Raw genomic sequence first — 23128 nt, forward strand, 5'->3', positions numbered from 1 at the left:
TTGCTGTCAAGCTAGACATGTACTGGATTTTAATTTTTATATTTCTTTCCTACTGTAATTATTACTGTGTTGTTCACTCATTGCAGGTATTTTAATCACTCATTCCAGACCTTGGTTTAAAAAAAGAAAAAGTGCCAAGAGCTCTGCATGCTTATAAAAGACCTCATCAGCCTTGAACTGCTATAGGATTAACATCATACAAGATCCCAAGGAATTAAAAATGCCAGCTTTAAAAATGATTAAACAGTGTCTTTAAATAGGTCTTAGTCCTATGGGGTCAGGGCTATAGTTCGGATCTTTACAAGATTTTTTTAATTATGCCACTTACAACGTGTTGACAGTACCCTTGCCTAATACTATTAAGTGAAGAAACCTATGTTATAGCAACATATTTAGACAGACAAGTCAGGAAGTGCAAAGGTTTGGGTTCCCAGAGCAATGTTAACTCACTCACATTTTACATAGCATATATTATATTTTAGTGCCAAAGTAATGCAAGGAGAGTTGTGTTACAAGGGGAGAAAGTAAAATACCCAAGCAGGGATCCTTGGAAATATGATGTCTGTGCAGAACAGGAGCAGATACCACCACTGGGGTAATAACTGGAACAGCTTCAATGGCACCCCCTGTAACAGCTATGGAATAGGGGCAGAGCTGCTGTAACAGGTGCATGGTAGTAAGGGAAGGGTCCCTGGCCACACCCCTCCTCAGCCATCCACCCTCTGGTGTGGTGTACCCTGCTAACAGTGCTAGTTGGTCTTCAGGGTTGTGCATGTGTAATCCAATGGTCAGGGTCAGCATGTGTTACAAGTCCCCCTCTGCCTGATCCCCAGAAGATGAGCGTTTGGTACAATTGTCAGTTACAGAGCCTGACTCTTTAGCTCAAACTGTACAGACTCATACTTTCAGAACTGAAGTTCCCCACTTCAATCCCTCAGGTGGTGACCCTCACAAACAGCCAAATTATGGCTGCCTCCTATGTGGAATTGCTGGGGTGTGTATGGGGGAGAAGCGCCCCATGAATCCTTTTACCAGCCCCACCCATGCATATATGTGCTAGAGCAATCATAACTGGGCCCTTTACACTCTAACCAGTAATAACTCATCCTTGCTCATACATAACACTTATTGGATGTTCACATAGGCAGCTGTAGTTCTGGGTTGACTTATATTTTAAATTTAAATTTCTTTTTTTTAAAGACACGGTGAGTAGAAAAAAAATCATGGCTCTAAAACTAATGAGATGTGCAACTGTGGTTTGGTGGGTGCAGTGAGTTTTTTGTTTTATATCTTCATAGATTGTAACCTGCATCACGCTACAGCTGCAGGGTTCCACAATGCAGAAGAATATAGCATTTCACAGTTCCATGTTACCACCGACTGAGCAACTTCATCCCTCCATTTGGAAGCCATTCAGCAGTCCCTCTCTGTAAACTATGAAGATGAGCTGGGCAGGGAAGGAGGTGCTTGCTCACTCATCCAGTCATGAACTAGAAACATTGCTGTGCGACTTATCTTATCAATCACAACTAGCCAGTACAGCACAAATAGCAAGGGTCAAATACTCACAAGTGACTTATTCAGGATGAATCCATAGAGTTAAAAACATTAATTTAATACATTCAATTACCAAAGGTGAGGGTATTTTAATCTGTTGGCAGGCATTTTGCAAGACACAAGAGGTGACATTTGGTGGATAAACTGTTCACTGTGAATTATTTGCTTCTCTATGTGGGGAAACTGATAGGCATAGCTATTCCAGAGTATCTGCCCAGGGGGTCACTCTAATCCAAAATAAAAGTGACTTATTCCAGAATAATTACTCCACTTTCAAAGCTAAGTAATTATTTAGGAATAAATCACTTTTCTTCTGGAACAGATGGTCCACCTGGGGTTGTTATTCCAGAATAGCTAAATTATGCCTGAATAGCTATAGCAGTCATTCCAAAATAGCTAAACTGGTTAATTTCTACCCTTGTAGAATTCTACCATTGTAGACCTTGTAGAGGTCTAGCAATGATCCACATTACAGTACACTACTTAAGAGATGCAGGACACCTCCATACAAGGCCCGAAAGGAGAGCGAGTACACATTCTGCAATCCTGGAAATACAAGTCAGTCAGGATTTTCTAGTGGGATTTACAATGTGCATGAGCTACTCAGGAACACCAGCTCCCTCTTTCCACCCTCCCCTAAAGCTCCTACTTTGGTTCTGTCCCTAGTTGGGATTTGTTACCTTTTAGATTTATAGCTTTGCCTAGAGTAGTGGTTCTCAACCTTTCCAGACCTATACCCCTTTCAGGAGGCTGATTTGTCTTGAGTACCCCAAGTTTCACCTCATTTAAAAACTGCTTGCTTACAGAATCAGACATAAAAATACAGAAGTGTCACAGCCACACTATTACTGAAAAATGGTTACTTTCTCATTTTTACCATATAATTATAAAGTATATTGATTGGAATATAAATATTGTACTTATATTTCAGAGTGACACGTGAGCCTGTTTTTCACTTGTGAAGCCAAAGCCCGAGCCCTGTTGCCCATAATTTAGCTTTGCAGGGCCCCCTGTGGCATGGGGCCTTGGGCAATTGCCCTGCTTGCTATCCCCAAATGCCAGCCCTGTGTACTTTTCTGTGATTTTATTTATTGCCTGCATCCTGTCCATGCCAAAATCATAGCCTTATATAGAGAGCAGTATAAACAAGTCATTGTCCATGTGAAATTTTAGTTTGTATTGACATCATGAGTTCTTTTTATGTAGCCTGTTGTAAAACTAGGCAAATATCTAGATGAACTGATGTACCCCAGGGAAGACCTCTGTGTACCCCTGGTTGAGAACCTAGAGAGGCTAATTCTGCTATCCTTACTCACAATGAGCAGTAATTTAGGCCTGTGTATACAGGTTGGGGGGGTTCCCCTATTTAACTGTTCTCAGTGTAGATGTTCTGCACCAGTGCAAGCCACATTTTGTACCAAGGCAGTGTGGCTGCATTCAGGGCCGGCTCCAGGGTTTTGACCACCCCAAGCAGCCAAAAAAAAAAAAAAAAAAAAGCTGCGATCGCGATCTGCGGCGGTAATTCAGCGTGAGATCCTTCGCTCCGAGCCGGAGTGAGGGACCGTTCGCCAAATTGCCGCCGCATAGCTGGATGTGCCGCCCCTCTCCGGAGTGGCCGCCCCAAGCACCTGCTTGACAAGCTGGTGCCTGGAGCTGGCCCTGGCTGCATTAGGGTTTTCACTGGTATAGCTACATAGACATAATTACACTAGTGCAAATTTCCCTCCTCTATACAAGCTTTTAGCAGTCTCATGGAAATAAATCAGTTTACATAGGGAGTAATGTACTACTAAATGTTAGAGTGGCAGTTATTTTTTACAAGAGCCAGACAATTGTTTTTCTGGTTAAAAAAAAGTTTCCAAGATGGACTGCAGTCCCCTATCCTGCAGACTGCCAAGTCAATGGGAATGGCACTCAGCACCTCACAAGATCAGGTCCTTAATTACTTTAGAGTAAACAAACGTTCTATCCCTAGTCAATGAGCTTTTGGAGTTTGTGCATTTATTCCCTCACAAGATTGAAGTAAGCAGGACATATCATTAAGCCCAGTAATACATCAGTAGCTTTCAAAATGACATTTCCATTTCATTAAGGCTGTGGGCATCTGCTATTTCTCTATGTCATATGGAACATGTAAAAATAAAGCAATAAATAGACAGCAACCAATAAAGTAACTAGAGCCTTTCAACTAGCCATTATTTTCTCTTCAGAATTCTGCTTAAGTACAATTTGTATATATGTCCATTACAATGTCACATTAGTGTATATATACTGATTGGCTTAACTATCTGTTTTGGGTTTTCTCTAACACCATATTTAATGGTGGTTTACAATGAGAATATTTACAGGCGTATCAATACGTTTACAAATTTTGGCTATGGCAGCCAAAGATAAAAACAAAAAAACAAATACTTCTTCGGGTATTTATTCCAACAATTACCCTTTCAAAATCCTGCGGAAAACTTATCAGTTAACACTCTACATGGACCCTGTCAGGATCATTAGGCCCCAAATTTGACACGTCTTTATTTGTATTTGTTACATTTGTTTGAAAACAAAAACTAATATTCTCTCTGGATAGTATTCCCTCCCTCCTCTAAACAAATTATTCAGTGCTTAAAAAATCCTAATGCAAAGCCAGAAGCTCACCACTTGTGAGCAACCCTATAACAACAGGCCAGTGTGTGTGTCTGTGGACAATGGGAAAAAAATTTGAAATGAAAATCTATTTCAGTTTCAAACTTCCATAATCAACAAGGGCCATTGTAAACAGAATATAAACAGTGAGTTTTAAAAAAGTATAAAAAATATCTCAACAGAGCCCCTTTAAAAAGGGGATGCTGTCAGTTTAAGACACATATAGATTGCTTACTTGTGTTACTACTAACAATGCCTCAGATCAGCAGTTCTGTGACATTTTCATTCCATGGACCACTTTATAAAAGAACTGTCCTTTAATGGGTCCTCCCCGCCACAATTCTCACCCACAATCTCCCACTGATGGATTTTCAAATGGTTCATTTGGTGAGATTCCATGGAAAAAGGCCCCCAATCCTGAAAATTGATGCATATGGGCATATCCCTGCAACTGTGCAGAGCCCCCTGACTTCAGTAAGATTCTCATGTGCTTAAAGTTAAACATGGGCATAAGTGTTTGCAGAACTGGGGTTCAAGTGCCATCAAATTAAGCATAAATCTGAGGGCCGCCATCTTGGCTTATTAATGATCTAAGGTTTTTTTGGTTATTTATGATATTTGTTTTCTTGTCAGTATCATTCTTGCTTCTCATCGGTTCTCCTTCCGGTTCTCATACACTAGCAATGCTGCCACAGTGTTTGTATAGGAAACAACCCAATGGAAAGTTTAAATCCATGAAAGCATTCCTATTGTTGTACAGAACCTAGACCAAATAGTTTCAAACCTGGATGCCTAAAATTAGGCTCCAGAGTCCATATTTAGACACCTAAATACAAGTAATTTGATATTCAAATTCGTTAAACATCTGCAGCTCCCATTGCTAAAACAGAATCAGCAGGTGCTCTAGATGAATCGGGCCACATTTATTTGTATGTTTAGATATGGATTTTGAAGTGTAATTTAGGCCCCCAGGTTTGAAGATTTTGGTCCTACTATTTAATAAAAATCTTAATTTGGGGGCTAAACTACATGACAGTGTCCTTTTAAAGTAAGGACTTTCCCCATAACTGTTCTCTTATTATTCTGAAAAGTTTAGGATGCTTTTCATATATTACAGTTTCTGAAGGTCATTGCGGATGCATTTTAAGACTCAATGATAAGACAACGCATGGAATTACTTGGCAGTATTTAGCTGGTACAGTTTCATGTGGAAACAGCATAATACCAAACACACTACACTGAATGCTTACGGATTATTACAGGCAAAACTCCCCAAGACACCAGGAATTAAAAAGCAGAGTTCAATAAGAGAACATCAGAAAAGATGAACCAAGCCATGCCAAGCCTTCCCCTCGTTGTTTTTTCAAGTGCAGAAATAAACTAGGAAGGAAAGAAGGAAAAAGAAAACAACAAATGTTATCATATAGTTAATATTGGACTTCAGTCCACGGACATGAGCATATGCAGTCAGAGAACAGGCAAGCGCATTAGCACAGCCCTGCCTAAGGAGCACACTATGGTGTCATTACAACAACAACTTGTATTTGGTACCCCAGTGTCTGGGAATGGGCAGCGCTGGAAAGGGTGGTGGTCTGAGCTACAGGATAAATGTGCTGGGTAAATCACTGAAGGTGTGATCCTGTCTTCATTAAAATCAAGGGCTCCACGCCAATCAATTTCAATCATAGCCTGATAAAGCTCTAACTACACAGCAATATTTAGCCCAGTGAAATGGATGTGACTGCACCAGACACTGTGCTTTAAGGCACCAGAGAAGTCACTTAGATCCCTATTCAGGACAGCACTTAAGAACACACTTAACTTTAAGCAAGTGCTTAAATCCCTTCAATGGGATTTAAGTAGATGCCTAAGTGCTGTCCTGAATAGGGATGCTGTTCTGAATCAGGGCCTAATTTCTCTGCCCCTCGGTTCTCAATTTGTGAAATAGGGATAATATTTTCCTTTCTACCACCCATATCTGATTTGTCTATTTAGATTGATATTTCTTTGGGGCTTGGACTGGCTCTCATTATGTGTATGTACAGTGCCTAGCACAGTGGAGTCCTAAAGTAAGTTGAGACTTCTAAGCGGTACTGGAAACAACAACAACAACCTGGAGTGCAAAGAAGTATTTATGAAAAAATGTATGCCCCTGAGCCTTAAAGCATTGATTCTCTCAAGTATTGCACTAGGCCTAACAATTATATAAACAACCTCAAATCATAGCCTATGCCTACACTACGAGCTAGGGGTGTGATTCCCATGCTCGCATACACATACTCATGCTAGCTCTCGCTGAGTTAGCATGAGTATAAATAGCAATGTAGTCGCGGTAGGAGAGGCATGGCTTAGGGGTGTCGAGTACAAACCCACTGAAACCAGTGGGCACATACTTGGCATGGCTAAGCCTCCACTACCTGTGCTACCATTTCCATTCTTGTAGCTTCAGAATTATGAAACCCAAAAATCATTCTGGGTCACATTGGTGCCAGCTTTTATATAACCCATACATTACATCATGCACCTAACTCATGTTTACTGATCATTTGTAAGTATAACAGAAGCAAACATACACAGACTGAAGGTAAAGTAGGTAATCTGAGAAGAAGGTATTAGTACATGCCCATAACACAACTTGCTGTTAAATCTCTTTTGGATTACTGGCAGTATTGTCTGACTGAACAACCCCCCAGTTTTAATATGTAGTGCCATATTAAAGTTACATAAAAGAAAGCAACAGTTGTTATGAATGAAGTTGTAACACAAAGTTATATATTAAAAAGGAATCCTTCCTTTCTGTAATCCTTCTTTTGTGATACTAATGTCTCTATCTGTGTATGAAATCTGAACACAGAGTCCTGTTATTATGAGATCTCTGCTTTGCCGCCTTTACGATTGTGACCCGTTGTTCATATTCTATTTCCAGATGTTATATAGATATGCGGAATACAAGACACTCCCTATGTAACCGAGAATTCAAGGCAGCTTTGGGCCAGGTTTTAGATATCTAAAGATGCAGATAGGCACCTCGTGGGGTTTTCAAAAGCACCTACATGCTTAACTGCCATTGACTGGCACTATTGAAAAATCACACTAGGCACCCCTATGTACCTTACAATGTGGCCTGCTGTCCAGATTCTATAACAGAGAGTTAATTTACAGGACTGAGTCTTCTCCCGCTAATGTAGATAGGGTTTGTGTCATGGATTTTAATGATAGTAGGATTGAAGCTCTTTGAGATTGCATAAAAATTTACCTAATCCTGAAATGGTGACATTTAAACTGGGAGAAACTATGTAATATAACAGAGTGGGTGCCATTAAAACTCGGATGTTTCCAACCCATAGTCAATTAATGTTCAGTGAAATTTACAGTATATCTCCTTATAACAGCAGGACACTTGAAGGGGATATTCACAGTCAGACTATCTTCCTAAATGTTCTATTTTCTTTGACATGAGGACATTGGAAATCACAGAGCTATTTAGATTGTAAATAAAAAATGAATTACTTACTTATAATTACAATAAGAATGACTGCACATACTACACCAAGGATGATCATCATCTATAAAGAGAGTTAAAGAAAGAAAAATGTGGTCTTTGCACTGTAAAAGGTCGCTCCTGGTTTTGTCTTTAGGTGGGCTGTTCACTCTGTCCCAGTGTTCTTAGTCCTTGCACAGACACCCAGTAATCAATTTTTATAGGCCCCAAATGTAGCATTTCCTAGAACCGAGACAATCTGAGAGAGAGCATCTGTTAAGATACAGACTAACACGTTTGCAGCTGTGTTCGCTGGCTGTGTTGTAGCCTAAGTTACAACATGGCCAGTTAATATGGCTTCAGATGTATTCACCAGTATCTCAACAGGACTTTTAATCATGGTAAAATAACTGGATTAGACAACATGATTGAAAAGCACATACTTTGTGAGAGTCAAGATGGGCCCTAATGTGTGACAGGAAGAAAGAGCCAACAATTGGTACTGGCCACCTCTCCTCCGCTCTACTCCTCCTCTGACTCCTGAGTCTGGAAGCTTTCTTCACTTTACTTTCTTTTCAGGGGGAGCAGGGAGGACCTGGGGGGCCAGGGTAGGGGTCAGGATCCAGCCCTGGAGACAGCTGGTCTTACTTGGGAAGGAGGTGAATTGCCAGTAGCACCACAGGTTTCTAGGGGAGACAGAAATGAAGCCAGGCAACTGGGTTGGGGCTTGCACTGGGGAGGCACATAGATGGGTGTTTGGCATGGGTACAGGGAGAAGGAGGGCTGAGGGGTGGGGGTTGGAAAGGATGATACTGGAGTGGAGGACTAGGTGGTTTCAGGATGGGAAGAAAGAGGGGTCTTCCTTGTTCAAGGGAGAGGATGAGTCTGTTGAGGGGTAGGAGCAAGATTTTGCTGAATTTAATCTTTGCTTAGCCTTAATCTGGCCCTGCTGAAGAGATTCTCTTCTTCCTTTATTTCCTATGGTGGCCTGAGGAGGCCCTGGGTCCGGTGGCTTCCTCCTCCAGAAGCTTACCTCCATGAAGGAGAAAGAGGTTCATCAATCCCCACAAGGAGAAAAAGGCTCTTCCACCCCACTCCTCATGTATGCTATGCAGATACTGGCTTTGTGCATGTTTTCAAGTGTATTTTTATTGTGTTGGGACTGAGGTTTTTGCACGTTGTATCAATTTCTTCAGTTTTTGTGTCACATGCTCTCACACTTAGATTTTTATATTAAACAATTTTCCCCATAGAAACAGTTGGGTTTGAATTATGTGAGACGAGGGTGGGGTGGGAAATTCTTGCAAAAAAAAAATCTAAAAACTTATGAAACCCCAACTTTTAGAAAATGTTCTAGAGAGTTTGTGAAATCCAAAAGTTGGCTGGAGTTAAGATAGTAACTATTGACACTTAACAAGTGCTTTGGAAGGGATATAACTGCTCAAACTTCAGTATAGAAGCCAACTTCTAATTATTTGGGGGAAGTTAGAAAGAAACTGCCCCTTGGGAAAGCTTATTCCATAACTGCCTATTGCAGGGTTTCTTGTACCTTCTTCTGAAGCTGCCAGTGCTAGACAGTTTCAGAGGCAGGATACTGGGCTAGATGGATCCCTGGATTGATTCTGTATTGTAATTCCTATGTTCTCTCATTCCTGTCTCCAGAAATTGGCTGAAGCCTCATAATTACGATTCAAATTTCATATATCACAAAGATCTGTGGTTCTCTGAGCTACAGTGCAGGTTAATGCTATCTCTATTCAAAGTCACTATAGCTTCCAAAGACTATCCTATTGGTTTAAAGAGTAGCATATCTTACTTTTCAGCATTAAGAAAAAGGGTAATTTAAAGTCAACCTACTATTACAAGGGCTCATTAAAACAAAGTGAAAGTAAACAATTAACATGTGGCAGATTTAACAAGAGATACCTATCCTCTTTACCTTGCAGTTTTTCCACCAGTATTTTCTCTTCAATTTGGCTGCACTAGTTTCAAACTGTGAGGCACCAGCTTGTAATGCATCTGCCCGGTTGTCAAGCTCTGAAAGCTTTTGGTCTCTTTCTAGAACCTTGTCTACGTTCACACGCATGATGTCCACCACCTGAAAAGATAACCTTCAGTTAGCACACTCCATACATGGAAAGGCTGTATTCATAGGACTGACATATCATGGCAAGTGGGAAGGGTCCCTTTGCTATCAAAGTAAAAATTATGGCTTGCTGTTATATAGACAATTCCTCTATATCGGGGCTACTCAAGGGAGCCCTAGATAGACAGTAAGGTGCACATAATCATGCTGAGCTCAAGTGTCCTTACAGACTATAAAATACTAAGACATTAAAATGTACTCTAATTATTTCCATTAAGTTTTGTAGAGGAACATGCACTGGTGCTTTAACACAGTTAGCTGCTTTGCTATTGTTACAGGAAACTGGCTGACGTACCTATCACGGAGCAGACACCAGCACATTTGCAGTATGTGCTAGCTCATAGTGCTGGTTAGGAACACAAGCCTAAAACTATTGTTTTCACTGCTGATGACTTAATAATATAGTTGCCCTATCATAACTATAAATTAGGCTTGATAAGAACTTCTTATAGGAGCTACCACAACCTATGAGCTCCTTCTCAGACAAGATGATCTTCCAACTGTAGTCTGAAATCCTATTTGGTATTGGAAGAGGGGAGAACATTTTGCATAGAAAAACTCTTGTCTTTGTTAATTTCACCATGGACACCAGCACAAGCCTGATGCCCAAAAGAGCATAGCTTGGAAGAGACACACAGAAGGTACGGGGAAAGGCACAGTAATTCAGTTATTTTATACATATTGAAATATATTTTTACATCGATTGGGCATTTTTAGCCAATTAATGCTTAAAAACAGAAATCCTGATCCAACTTCATCAACGGCTTATATAGGCACAGCCTCTGTTGAAGTCAATAAAGTTGTGCCCACTTATGGCAGCAGTAAATGTGAGACTGGCTTGCAATTCTTTATAAATTATTAATACTGCAGACTATGTCAGTTGTACTTAATCTAATTCAATCTGTTCAAAATAATAATAATTAGCAGTAAAAAACTAGAGTCAAACACACACTTTGAACACAGTGAAACCCTACACGCTGGATTAGTTATAAAATGCATCTTGTATTTATGTACAAGAGAAAACAAAAAGATAGTGGGTCCAGTCCTGCTCCCACTGGAAGATAATGGGATTTTTACTTTTGACTTCAATGGGAGCAGGATTAAGCTCTAAGTGTGAAATCCTGGCCTCACTGAAGTCAATGTGAGATTTCACATCTACTCGCAAGTGAAGATTTGTTCCCGTCCTTGTGAAATGAAATGGCTAGTAAAACCATAACTTCTCTGCTGGATTTCCATAGTGCAAGTGTTTGGTGCCACCTAAAGGATGCTTTGCCACAAGACACACTGAAACAAAAATATTTCCTAGGAAAAGACTGCAGTAAATGGGCAAGATAAAAGTAAAGCATGATGAGTCAGATCCTCAGATGTGGAAATCAACACAGTTCCATTAAGTTCAAGGGATCTGGCTTGATACATATATCCTATTCCTGAAAATCCCAATAGAGTTTTGCCTCCTTGATTCTAGTCAGCCTGTGATTTAACCATTGACTGAGCTCTCCTCCCCCGCACATAAAACCTGAGTTCTGCCTGCTCCCTCATATGTCTCCTCTGGACAACCGACCTACAGCAACTTCTATCCCTCAAGTCTGAACTAACCATGGAAGTGAACCTGGACATTTCAAGTGCACCCTGGGATTGATGGTCACCTGCTGTCCACTTACCAGACTCACCAGGTAGTGACTTCCCTGACAATTGGCCTGATTCTGCCTCTCCATTCAAACTCCTCATCACTATGAAGCTGACTCCTGTAGGCCTGAGTTAAAACATATCAGAACTAAAGTGTGTCTCAAGCCACAAAGTTCAGAACCAGGTCTTCAGAATTTCAAAGGGTTCTAGGCTTTTGGTTTGGCCAGTCTATTATTGGGACCTATTTCCATTCTCCTGCTTGAAGAACCCCATTAGTGCGTTTGAAGTAGCTCCTTTTAAGCAATAAAATAATCACATTTTAGGAGGGCCATTTGCTCTGATGCTGAGCCATGTAAATGCTCACAGCACCCTCATAATGCAGTCTACTTGGGTAGAGAAGTTTATTTTATGATTCTGACCAGAGGTAGGGTCCCACCAGAGGCTGAGACACAGTGGACTTGATTCTCTTCTCACTTTCCACAGTGAGAATGAGAAGTCACTCCAGTAAGGTAAGTGCAATCACATTGTTGTAAAACCAATGGGAGAGAAGAATTGGGCCTAGCCCTTTCTGTAGCTGGATGCTATTCTGATCTGCCCCAAATATCGGCAGAGGAGCATCCAGGACATGAAGCTGAAGAAGGTTCTAAATGAGGCAAACTCTGTCTAAAATAGAACATTAGTTGTATGTGTAATGAGCAGCTCAGGTTAGATGATTTCTGTAAACATCTTTCCTATACTTGTTAGGTGCATTTGGAGACAATCCCAACACTAGCTGAATGGATATTATCTGGTGTTTGTACATCTGAATTGGCATTAAAGATCCACAGAGAGCAAGAGAGAGTTCTGTACAACTAGTTGTTCCTAACAATGTGGTGTTCAGTTAGGTAATGGACCATGACCTAGGAAGTCTTCAGTGTACTGTACTTAGTACACACATCTAAAGTCTGCACTACATAACTGGCCATACTGCCAGTCAGCAGCTCACCCATGATTAATCCCCAAGATTAGCAATCAAACCCCAAGATTAGCTGGAGGGGTTGCACCCAGGATTAGCTTCACTAGTTCAGTGAATATGGTGGTAAATGAATGCTGGCATGATGAGTGTGACTGAGTGGGAATTTTCTGTAATATTTGTATGAATCATGGGAAAAGGTTATTTACTCTTGGGCAGGCTACGACAAAGGTGTCAATGGCACCTAGGTGTCCTGAGTTTGGCCCATATCATTGGGGAATCCATGAAGCCAAACCTTGGGATATTTGCTACCTAGCAACTAATGACCATGGATGGTTCACTCCTCTTCCCTGTAGGAAGCCTGCTGTGTTTGACCAACTGGAGAACAAAGGGCTGAGGAGGGGCCAGGTAGGACTGGCCTGGGAACTTGAACAAGAAGGTACACACTCAGAGCAAGAGCCATTGGGGACACACCACTTTAACAGCATGGTCCTCTCTGATTAGCCCAGAGCCACTTTCTTTTCTCTATGCTAACCAAGGACTTTCTACACTAGGTTCCTGTTGACTAATAAACCTTTCTGTTTTGACAACACTGCATAAAGGTCACTGAAGATGCTGTCGGAGATGTGCTGCTCCCTAAAATTTACCAATCTTTCTTAGAGGTCCACCTCAGTGGGACTCACTGAAAGGAGTTAATGGTGGGAAGCAGGACTGCTGAAGGCCCAGAAGTCAAGGCTACGGAGGCAGTGAAGCCATACAACTTACTCTCAAGGAAGAGTGAGACCCCTAGGTGGTCTGACTCACTGAAGGGGTCCTCCCAGAAGCTGTTCCAAAGCAGGGGTCATAGCACTGATCCTGTGCATCCGTAACAAGGAGTAAGACTGTTAAGGGGAATTATCACCCCAGTGAAGAGGGGATCCATGCTGGAACCAGGTCTCATACTGAACAATCATTCAAAAAGTAGCTGGGGACTTCTTGGAGCTGTTGCTCTGTGGACATGCTCAACTGTTTGTCTTTGCCTGAATTTAGTTTTTAATAGTAACCAAATAAATTAAATAAAGCCCTTATTGCTAACTACAGTCCTGACCCTGGAAACTAACCCAGGCTTTCAGACACAGGATCCTTCCCACAAGGAATAGTTTGCAGGGGCAAGGCCTATGCCTTTATAATCCCAGAAAGGGTTTATATTTATATTGGGTAGTTGCAAACAATGACAGAGGTAACATCTAAGTCACCCTTGTTTTGTGAGCAGAGGTGTTAGGGGTATAAAGATTATGAATGAGCTCTTCTGCAATCTTCCTATTAAAACCCTTATCTCATGTAAATCTCATTCCATAGACGACGACCCGACCCGACCCCCCCGACTTCAGTTGAGTAAAGGTGCCAGGATCTTTAGCTGGGCAAACAGTCATTTAATCATCTTAAAAAATAAAATCTCAGCAGTGCCCAGATGTGTGCAGCTCACCTCATCGACCTGAGCTTGTGTCTGCTGCAATCTTCTGTTACTGGTCACATTGGGTGGGGGAGGAGGCCCTCCTGCCCCAGGAATTGTGGAACCTCCGGCACCTTGGGTGGGAGCTGGGACTGACCTAAACCAGAAGCACAGAAAATCATTGAGCATGCCTTGAATTTCATTCACCTTCACTTTTCTACCAGTCCAAGGTGCGTATATGCACAGATACAGAGCAGAGTTTTCTAGCCTTCCATCAATTGTCAGTTACTGCTGGTGTCCAAAGTTAGGCACTTAACTCTGTACTTAGACACTAGGTGCCTGACTTTGGGAAACCAAGTTTGAAAATTGGGGCCTTCTGATTTCTGTCCAATTTCCCCTTGTTTTCCCCATTAAACAGTTCCGATTCAGGCAAATCTACTGGAGTCAACAGGAATCCTGTGTGCCTTGGATAGGGCCCTTTGATTAGCTATCAATCATCTTTCTTCCCTGGCTGAGCAGTGGAAGTCAGGGAGGAGGAAATGCTGCTCAGAATGTCCATGGAATAATGCATAACGGGCATCTTACCAAGCAGTCCAGTTAGCTTCTGTGCAATTAATTTCCATGTTTTCACTGACCATAGTGTGCCCTGCTTGCAATGCAAGATACAGTCTAGCAAAGACCATCTGAGGGGTTAGGCAGATGCACTAAAGCTTTAGAAAACTCTCCCTTGGCAGCGAGGCTAAGTCCATTAGTTTGTCAACTGCAGAACTAGGCATCAAACAAACCACAGCAACAGTTCTGAATATGTGCTCCAGTGAGCATGTGTAGGTGGGGCCTAACTTCGTTACAATGGCTTAAAAATAAAAAAAAAAAGACTTGAGGCTTGGTCTCTAAACCACCTTGCACCGGTGGCACAACCAGGTGAACTGAAACAGTAGATTCAACTCTTTATAAAATGGCTGGGTTTGCAGTATAAAGAGCAAAACATGGGTGTGCCTAGTTCTATAAATCTGGCCCTAGGGTTCATAAATCCTCAATTCAAGTGATCTGATTGCAATCAATGCACTGGGGAGGGCAGTGACTCAGACTCTTATAAGCATTAGCTGTGTATAAAGTGAGAGAAAATACATGACATGCTAAGTTTTCCTTGGCTGTTTTGATTCTCTTTCCTCCCATCCTCTCCAGTTTTCTAATAGTGATTTAGAATAGTCCCTCCCTTCCTCCTCTCTTGTCCCGTGTTAGCTTATCTTAATTTCTCAGCTTCCCCATCCCTGTCTCCATCCTGACTCTTTACCACCAACCACCCATGATCCCATTCTCCATGCATATCCTCATCTGTCATTAGCCACTCCCATCCTGCATCACCCACTTCAAATGCTCCCCACCAGCAACCCTTACCCGCATTCTTCACTTTCTGCTCATCATTCTCATTCTGACTACCCCCACCGTCCAGTTTTCTTCCACTGTTATACTTTGCTTCACTATCGGCCCCTTCTGGGGCCTTAAGCTAGCTGGGCAATGTCAAGCCGTAGACCTACATTTCTCCTTTTCTCTCAGGCTGGGAGGATTTTGCCCTGCAGCTAGGCCTACTGACTTAGGTTACAGCCCAGCTCAGCAGTATGGCCAATCACCAGCAGACAGAGCTTTGGAGGCAGGGAGCAGTTTCAGAGCTCCTTCCCTCCTCCAGCCAGTGATCTAAATTAGTGATGGAGTGAGCAGGAAGAGAGCTGATGTGCTCACTCAGCATGGCTCCTCCCCTCATCTTTGAGCTGCTATGGGGAGATAGGGTTGAGACCTACCCCCTGTACTCAGTGTTGTGAATGTAAAACCACCCTGGTAAATCAGAATGAAGCTGAGAATGAGCTAAGCAAGGAGATACATCAAGAAAGAGGACAAGTAACAGCAGAGGAGAAAGGGCTGGGAGGAAATTTAGGCTGAGGATTGTTTATGGCAAGGGGGAGGATCTCTGAGGAACACTGTAGTACTTAACCAGCTCAGCCTGTGCAGTATCAAACACCAACTGCCACTCCAGAGCAACAGACCTGGCTAAAATCATTTGCCCAAGAGCACAGATTACGTGTGGCAGAGCTAGAAATAGAACCGCATGGGGAGAAGGTGACCAGCCCTCTGTGGAGAAAGAAGTGGTTTGGGACTATTTAGAAAAACTGGACGTGCACAAGTCCATGGAGCCGGATGCGCTGCATCCGAGGGTGCTAAAGGAGTTGGCGGGTGAGATTGCAGAGCCATTAGCCATTATTTTTGAAAACTCATGGCGATCGGGGGAGGTCCCAGATGACTGGAAAAAGGCTAATGTAGTGCCCATCTTTAAAAAAGGGAAGAAGGAGGATCTGGGGAACTACAGGCCAGTCAGCCTCACCTCAGTCCCTGGAAAAAACATGGAGCAGGTCCTCAAGGAATCAATTATGAAACATTTAGAGGAGAGGAAAGTGATCAGGAACAGTCAGCATGGATTCACGAAGGGGAAGTCGTGCCTGATGAACCTAATTGCCTTCTATGATGAGATAACTGGCTCTGTGGATGAAGGGAAAGCAGTGGATGTGTTATTCCTTGACTTTAGCAAAGCTTTTGATACGGTCTCCCACAGTATTCTTGCCGCCAAGTTAAAGAGGTATGGGCTGGATGAATGGACTGTAAGGTGGATAGAAAGCTGGCTAGATCGTCGGGCTCAACGGGTAGTGATCAATGGCTCCATGTCTAGTTGGCAGCTGGTTTCAAGCGGAGTGCCCCAAGGGTCGGTCCTGGGGCCGGTTTTGTTTAATATCTTTATTAATGATCTGGAGGATGGTGTGGACTGCACTCTCAGCAAGTTTGCAGATGACACTAAACTAGGAGACGTGGTAGATACACTAGAGGGTAGGGATCGGATACAGAGGGACCTAGACAAATTAGAGGATTGGGCCAAAAAAAAACCTGATGAGGTTCAACAAGGACAAGTGCAGAGTCCTGCACTTAGGACGGAAGAATCTCATGCACTGCTACAGACTAGGGACCGAATGGCTAGATAGCAGTTCTGCAGAAAAGGACCTAGGGGTCACAGTGGACGAGAAGCTGGATATGAGTCAACAGTGTGCTCTTGTTGCCAAGAAGGCTAACGGCATTTTGGGCTGTATAAGTAGGGGCATTGCCAGCAGATCGAGGAACGTGATCGTTCCCCTTTATTCGACATTGGTGAGGCCTCATCTGGAATACTGTGTCCAGTTTTGGGCCCCACACTACAAGAAGGATGTGGAAAAATTGGAAAGAGTCCAACGGAGGGCAACAAAAATGATTAGGGGTCTGGAGCACATGACTTATGAGTTGAGGTTGAGGGAACTGGGATTGTTTAGTCTCCAGAAGAGAAGAATGAGGGGGGATTTGATAGCAGCCTTCAACTACCTGAAGGGGGGTTCCAAAGAGGATGGAACTCGGCTGTTCTCAGTGGTGGCAGATGACAGAACAAGGAGCAATGGTCTCAAGTTGCAGTGGGGGAGGTCCAGGTTGGATATTAGGAAACACTATTTCATTAGGAGGGTGGTGAAACACTGGAATGCGTTACCTAGGGAGGTGGTGGAGTCTCCTTCCTTGGAGGTTTTTAAGGCCCGGCTTGACAAAGCCCTGGCTGGGATGATTTAGTTGGGAATTGGTCCTGCTTTGAGCAGGGGGTTGGACTAGATGACCTCTTGAGGTCCCTTCCAACCCTGATATTCTATGATTCTATGAACCCACATGTCCCACCTTACATACAAGACCAGCAAGGTCATTCTCAAAATTGCTTTTAAAAAACATTTCCTCAAGATGATCTGACAGATCCAATCTGTCCTGGTGATTGCACTTCAGCGGGCAAATCATCCCACTCGCCTGACAGGTCCTAATGATTCCTCAAGCCCACACATCAAACCTGTGACTCTCTCCCTTTTCTGAAGGTTCCCTATCAATTCCTCCTGCAACAGAAATAAAATCTTCCAATAACTGCTGAGGAAATCCCTGAACATTCGAATTGGGGTCCCCACCACAAATCCCACTCTTACATTCCCAATGCCTCCCCCGCAACGACAGCCTGAGGGAGCACAGTGTCTCTCTAAATCCCTCCTTTCTACCAGGGCTTGATTAATGTTACTGGAATTACGTCCCCATCAGAAAACTGCCACAACACCTTGCATTTCATAGAGATGTGTTGATTCCTCAAATGTACCCTCAGTGTTGATTTGTCATTATTTGTCAAGTCCAAGAGCCCCTCAGAAAGATTGTTGTTCACTTACTGAGATTAATGCTGCATATTACACTTCTTTTATTATGATAAATCATTTATCAAGCTTTGATTGAAAGGAAAGGGCTTGAGTCATATGATAAATAGCAAATCCTTTGCGAACTTCCCATCAGTTGCCATGAACACAAAAAGCCAGATTGTGAACTCATTTCACCAGCTCAAATCAAAGCAACTCCAATGAAATCAGTGGGGGTACTCTGAATTTACACTGGTATAACAAAGATCAGAATCTGGACCATAATGTACAACTGATTCAAACAATACACCCTGTATGGATAGTGTTTTGGGAGGATGTTTTGGGATCCTACAGTTGAAATTGTAAAATATCATCATGGCTCTGGAGGAAAAAACCCTTTTCCCCTCAACCCAACTATGCAATTTATGTGGAAAAATTGTGAGATACCCATTCGCTAGTTTAAAAAACACAATAACGCAGCCATCTCCTTGCTATATTTTGTTAAAATCTCTGAGGCTACAGAATGCTAAAACATGGAAAGAGGTATTATTTAAACCAGCCACTTGCTTTGGCTAGTAAGGGTAACCTATAGAGGAGACATTTCTTCAAGGACAAGCTGGGTAGGGTTGCTACCCGTCCCCCACACTGCACCCAGCCTCAATTTCTGATCACGCTTCTGCATTCCAATCTTTGTAGGACCCCAAAATGAAAGCACCCAAGTTTGGCTAAAAAGCTGGGTGGTCGGTTCTATACACATTTTCTGCCCAATATTTAAAAGGCACTTTTGCCTCCCTATCTGTGCTTAAAATGAATTTGCATAAATCAAAAGCACTCCCTAATTTGCTATATCATAGTCTTCTCGACAGTCTCATTGATGCCTCCTTATTTGGTTGGAATTAGAGTTCAGTTGTGTGTTCAGGGACCACACTGTCCCCTGTACAGGTTAATTCAGCCAAAAGGACTGGAAGCACTCACAGAATTTTCCCCACATCATTCCAGAGCTCCTACACTCCAAACACTGGCAAGAAGGAGGTGTTCTCTTTACTAGAGTTGGTCGGAAAATTTCCAGCAGAACATTTTTACACTGTAAAATCCTGATTTATCAAATGCAAAATGTTTTGTGGAAATGTGTCAATTTCAACCAATCTTCCAATGGAATACAGGCAGGTTTCAAAACTTGTCTGCTTTCCTGCCAGCTCCCCCACCTGGCTCCTCAGCAGCTCATGTGAAGGGCTACCTCAGAGTTATGACCCTCAAGGCTTCCTTGCTAAATGAAACAGCCCAGATTGGTCAGTTTCACTGCTGCTATTCAGTGTTGGGCAGCAATTAAACTGACCAGCCTGGGCTGCTTCACTTAGCAAGGAAATCATTTCTGTGAGGTATTAGTCAGCCAAAGCAATTTGTTGTGATACATGTCAGCACCCTGAGTTATATAACAGCTGAGGATTTATGTTTACAAGAGGGTTTTGGGTTTTTTTAATACATAAAATGTCACAATTTTTGAAGTCAAATGTCTCATTCCTTTTAGGGCTAGAAACAAATGTTGAGTCCTATCAAGATGCTGGGTATGTGGGATGAAGCTCTCATTTTAGATCCTAAATTCATTACATTTTTAGGTACAGAGAAGCAATCAACTGAGAAGCTGTTATTAATACAAGGCTGAATATTGCCCATCCCAGATCTTGGGCTAGATTGATTTTTTGTGGGAGGGAAATTTAAATTGCTGAGGGATAAGGAAGAAACATATCTTTGGCAGGTTGAGTTTAAAAAAATGGTATCTGCTCAAAGCCGCCCAGGGATTGGAATGTTAGAGTAAAAATCCAGGATGAGATGGATTAAGGACAGATGAGGTAGTCACAGGTATATGATAAATAGATGTATCACATAATATCTCAATTCAATCAGGGTGGATGTAGTCCACTCCCAATAATAGATGGGGAGGTGTCAATTCCAGGAGAGGAAAAGCTGCTTCTGTAGTGAGCCAGCCACTCCCAATCCCTATTCAAGCCCAGATTAATGGTGTTGAATTTGCAAATGAATTTTAGTTCTGCTGTTTCTCTTTGAAGTCTGTTTCTGAAGTTATTTTGTTCAATGACAGTGACTTGATTGAATTGGCCTTTTCAACACTGGTTCGCCACTTGTGAAGTAACTCCCTGCTCTCCATGTGTTTGTATATAATGCCTGCATCTGTAGCTTTCACTCTATGCATCCGAAGAAGTGAGGTTTTTACTCACGAAAGCTTATGCCCTAATAAATCTGTTAGTCTTTAAGGTGCCACCAGACTCTTTGTTGTTTTTGTAGATACAGACTAACACGGCTACCCCCTGATACTTGACATAATATCTCAGTATGCAGTATAGGTTTTGATAGACTTTAGGCATTTTACCAAATTAGTAGGTAATTCTTTCCATAATATAAATTATGTACATGCCACAGAATGCAGAATTTTGCTCTCGATAACACACATGCAACCCCATTGACAAAGAGCACACTTTGCCTCTGTGTCTAATTTAAAGCATTCAAAGAACATTCTACAAATTTGGTAGAATAATTCTAGTGGAAACAGAGATGTACTAGTTTTCTATTACATGCTGTAAATGTAGACACCAAGGTAAAGTTGTGACTAATTTCTCAGTCTACACAGCTTAATATGAAACCATTTTGCTTTGTTTCTAGAGCAATTTACCATTTATTTTTAGAAGTTAAACAGATGCAACTACAGACCCCTTGTGGCCAAGATAGAGTCTGCTCTTAAGTGCCTGTAGGAACACAGCTGGGAAACTCCCTTCCACCCCAAGTACACCTATTCCAAACCCCCTAGCTACACACACACACTATAGGAAAGGGAAATATTTATTTACAGAAGGATGAATGGAGAAAAACAACAGGGGGAAGACAGGGGGAGCAGTAAAACAGAAAGGACCCACAGGCCAGTGGTCCCACAATACGAAAGGGCAGACACCGAGCAATGCATCTATACTCAAAGTTCAGGAATCTTGGGCAGAGCTCCAGTCCATCAGTGAGCCTTGGGTACTCCTGCTTTTTCTTCAGTGCCAGTGAACTTTCCTCAACAAACCCTTCCTGTGCCCTCTTCTGCCGCTCTCTGCAAACCCACACAGAGTGACAACCTCCCCACTTAGCTACTATAGCCTCCCTCCTTATTCCCAATGCAAAGTCACAAGCCCCAGTACTCAAGACCCCAGACAGTTCTGGGTGACAGTGATACTGGGTCTGGCTCTGGTCTTTCTTGGGTGATTCCTCCCTGGCACAGTGCTCATGCTGGCTCCTGTCCTGGGGCATCCCTAGTCGGCTGCTCTGTTCCTCCTAGGCTTATGGCTGGTTCTTGCTGCTTTACTATGTGAGGGCCTGCTTGCTGTAGACCCTCTTGTCTGGAGTTACAGACACACACCCCATCGCTCTCCCTCTCTCGACGCCCCTGCCACAACCAGTACTTCCTCCACCTCCAATTAAAAAAAAAAAACAATTGGCGACACCCACGTTTCACTGAGATTTCCAATTCAGCTTTGGTTGAAGGAACAGTTCAAGCATTAAGGGAGGTCATCCATCAGATGTTTAGGAAGCTTTCTGACATGCACACTTTTGCTCATCTACAAGAGCTACAAAGGGAGAAGTTCTGTTTCATTTTCATTATCTGGTCCAGTCAAAAGAGGGCGGGTAAAAAAGGTAAATATGCCGACTTCCTAACAATAAATTTGTCCTAAATATCATTGAAACTGAGTGGCAGTTTTCAGAAATTTTGCTTTCTCTATAGACCTACGAGCATAGTAACTGAGCACCTTATGATCTTGACTATATTTATCCTCCCAGTTCCCCTGTGAGGGGGGCAGTGTGAGATTCCCCATTTTACATATGGGGAAACTGAGACTCAGAAAAACTAAGCAACTTTCCCAAGGTCACACCGGAAGCATGTGCTGGAGTAGGGAATTGAACACAAGTCACAGGCTAGTCTCTTAACCACTCGGCCATCCTTCCTTTCATTCTCCCTATGGTAGTAACTTTAGATAAAAGATAACCAGACATGCCGATGGTATAAATTATTTTCTTTCATATGTATTAAAAGAGGGTGAGGAACACAAAAGTTAACAAATATAGCAGAGCTGAGGCAGTAAAGGGTCTGAGGGCTTGTCTACACTGGCAATTTATAGCGCTGCAACTTTCTCGCTCAAGGGTGTGAAAAAAACACCCCCTGAGCACAGGAAGTTTCAGCGCTGTAAAGTGCCAGTGTAAAGAGTGCACCAGCGCTGGGGTCTCATGGAGGTGTGTTTTTTTTAGGGCTTTAGCATTGCCAGTGAAGACTAGCCCCGAGTTACAGTAGCTATACCTAACTGGGCCAGATCTTCAGCTGGCATAAATCAGTATAGCTCCAGTGAAATCTACAGAACTATGCCAATTTACACCAGCAGCAGATCTGGCCTATTGTTTTTATAGAGTTATACCATTTTTTTTTTTTTTTATAATTTCATCCTATTTGGCTTGTCTTGCCTCAGACCCTTCAGTTACTGTTCTAATAAAGGCAGTAAATTATTCATTTTCTCTTCATTATCATCAACCACATTTCTATAGGCAGTATTTATTTTTGCAACCATAGAGATTTAATAGTTAGGCCCCAGCCTATGTCTGCACAGACCTCCTTTGACTTTAATAGGGGTCTATCCATGTGGAGTTCGTGGCAGCATCAGAGCCATATTAATTGCAGTCCCCAAAAGGTGAAACAACCTTTGTTCAAATGCAGCAAAATCAGGACAATTCCTTAACACCATGTTCATGGAATTGGGAGGCTCTATCCCTTAAATAATGATGGCGTTAATTTTCTGATGTCATTATTATTCATATTAGAGCAGTGCTTATGGACCCAAAGAAGAATAAGGACCTCATTGTAATAGGCACTGCACAAACAACACAAAGTCAGTCTGTGGCCCAGAAAGCTAGGTTTTTTAACACCGGAAGGCTTTAATTTGGGATAGTTTCCAAAAAAGGTGAAGGTTACTTTCCTTTCCCATGGCATTCACTCTAGCATTTTGCTTTTAATTTGCTGTCCATTTTGTTTTGCAGG

General features: G+C 42.3%; 1 protein-coding gene across 1 annotated transcript in view; it reads right to left on the reverse strand.

Moving 5' to 3' along the window:
• Window positions 1-3167: 3167 nt before the first annotated feature.
• LOC117883289 (vesicle-associated membrane protein 2-like) overlaps window positions 3168-23128 on the reverse strand; it is a 102250-nt gene continuing 82289 nt past the window's right edge. Inside the window, exons 2-5 of the mRNA XM_034782460.1 lie at window positions 13865-13988; window positions 9615-9773; window positions 7709-7760; window positions 3168-5574 (exon numbers count right to left, since the gene is read on the reverse strand). Coding sequence (XP_034638351.1) covers window positions 5558-5574; window positions 7709-7760; window positions 9615-9773; window positions 13865-13988 — 352 coding nt within the window. The 3' untranslated portion in view covers window positions 3168-5557. The remainder of the gene's footprint in view (window positions 5575-7708; window positions 7761-9614; window positions 9774-13864; window positions 13989-23128) is intronic.

This window comes from Trachemys scripta, chromosome 9 (genome assembly GCF_013100865.1).
Source record: "Trachemys scripta elegans isolate TJP31775 chromosome 9, CAS_Tse_1.0, whole genome shotgun sequence".
Taxonomy (NCBI): Eukaryota; Metazoa; Chordata; order Testudines; family Emydidae; genus Trachemys; species Trachemys scripta.